At 54.8% G+C, this 1,698-nt stretch overlaps 1 protein-coding gene across 1 annotated transcript in view; it reads right to left on the reverse strand.

The window, feature by feature from the left end:
* Nucleotides 1–258: 258 nt before the first annotated feature.
* Nucleotides 259–1,698, reverse strand: part of LOC104915976 (pre-mRNA-splicing factor ATP-dependent RNA helicase DHX16-like) — a 1,778-nt gene continuing 338 nt past the window's right edge. The window contains exon 2 of the mRNA XM_010726949.3: nt 259–1,008. Within this exon, the coding sequence (XP_010725251.1) occupies nt 817–1,008 (192 nt within the window). The 3' untranslated portion in view covers nt 259–816. The remainder of the gene's footprint in view (nt 1,009–1,698) is intronic.

The following is a 1,698-nucleotide window of genomic DNA, read 5'->3' on the forward strand; positions in this document are numbered from 1 at the left end:
GTTCTGGGGGTGATTATGGAGGAGTTGGAGGGATGGGGAGGTGGGGTGATGGGGCTGTGGGGCGATGATGGGTTTATGGGATGGTGATGGGGATGTGGGGGTGACAGGGATGATGATGGGGGTTACTATGGGGCTGTGGGGACGTGGGGTTATGGGGGTGCTGAGGAGATGGAGATGTAGGATTATAGAATGATGGGGATGTGGGGTTATGGGGTGATTATGGGGCTATGGGGTTACGGGGGTGGGGGGTGGTAACGGGGTTATGGGGTTATGTGCTGGTTATGGGGTTATGTGGTGATGGAATATGAGAATATGAGGCTGGTGTGGGGATGTGGGGTGTTGGAGTTACTGGGGTGGTTATGGGGGTGCGGGGTGGTGGGGTGACCTGCATGCCGATTGGGTGAGGTCTGAGGGGTATTATGGGATGGTTATGGGGTGCGTGAGGTGGTTATGGGGGTGCGGAGTTACTGGGATGCGGGGTGGTTATGGGGTGAAGGGGTTGGTGTGGGGCTATGGGTTGACGAGGTTAAAGGGGTGGTTATGTGGGGTTTAGAGTGATGGGGTTGATATGGGGAGTGTGGGGGTTATGTGGATGTGGGGTCATGGGAGTGGTTGTGGAGTGGTGGGGTGGTTATGGGGTTGATACGGGGTGTGCTTATGGGGTTATGGTGTGTTCATGGGGTTACGACATAATTTTATGGAATTAAATGGTTAGGGGGTTCTTACGGGATTACGTGATCATGGGGTTATAAAATGCTTACGGGGTTTTGAAGTGTTTATGGGATTCTTATGGAGTTACGGGGTGGTTTTCTGGGTTTACGGGTCTATGGGGCAGTGTGGAGGTCTGTCAGAGGGGGGCACTGTTACCCTGGAGCAGGGAGTGACTATGAGGGACTCCATGCCGGTCCTGGCGCTGTAACTTTTCTGCTTACAGAACCCGGGGTCCAAAACGTAAACGATGCCATCGATGGTCAGCGACGTCTCCGCGATGTTTGTGGCCACCACCACCTGTGGGGGGGGAACGATAAGCCACGCCCACTTCCGGGGGACACGCCCCTTAAGCCACGCCCACTTCTGGGACGCATCTGCTGGAAAGCACCGCCCACTTCCGGTGCGCGCCTGAATAAACCACGCCTACTTCCCATCCATTTCCGAAAACGCCTCCCCGTGCCACAACTTTCTCCCATAAAAGGGCAATACATTTTCTGTGCGGTGGGCCCGCATCCTTTCTTAAAGGGGCCACACACCCCCGTTCTTAAAGGGACAACGTACTTTTTGTGTGGCAGGCCCAGCCTCGCTCTCGAAGGGACCGCACCCCTCCCTGTGTCACACTGTTTTCCCTTTAAGGGGCAATGCATTTTCAGTAGGGGTGGGACCACACCCTCTCTTAAAGGGGCAACATCCCTCCCCATGCCACACCCCCCCTTCTTAAAGCGGCAGTGCCTTTTGATGGGGTGGGCTCACATCCTTTCTTAAAGGGGGCAACATCTTTCCCCAAGCCACACCCCTTCCCTTAAAGGACCAATGTATTTTCAGTGAGGTGGGCCCACACTCTTTCTTAAAGGAGCCACACCCCCTATGCCACACCCCTTCCCTTAACGATGCAATGCATTCTTCTGGGGTGGGCCCACATCTTCTCTTAAAGGGGCAACATCACTCCTCTTGGCCACACACCCCTTCTTAAATGGGCAATGCTTT

This window comes from Meleagris gallopavo, unplaced genomic scaffold (genome assembly GCF_000146605.3).
Source record: "Meleagris gallopavo isolate NT-WF06-2002-E0010 breed Aviagen turkey brand Nicholas breeding stock unplaced genomic scaffold, Turkey_5.1 ChrUn_random_7180001862881, whole genome shotgun sequence".
NCBI lineage: Eukaryota > Metazoa > Chordata > Aves > Galliformes > Phasianidae > Meleagris > Meleagris gallopavo.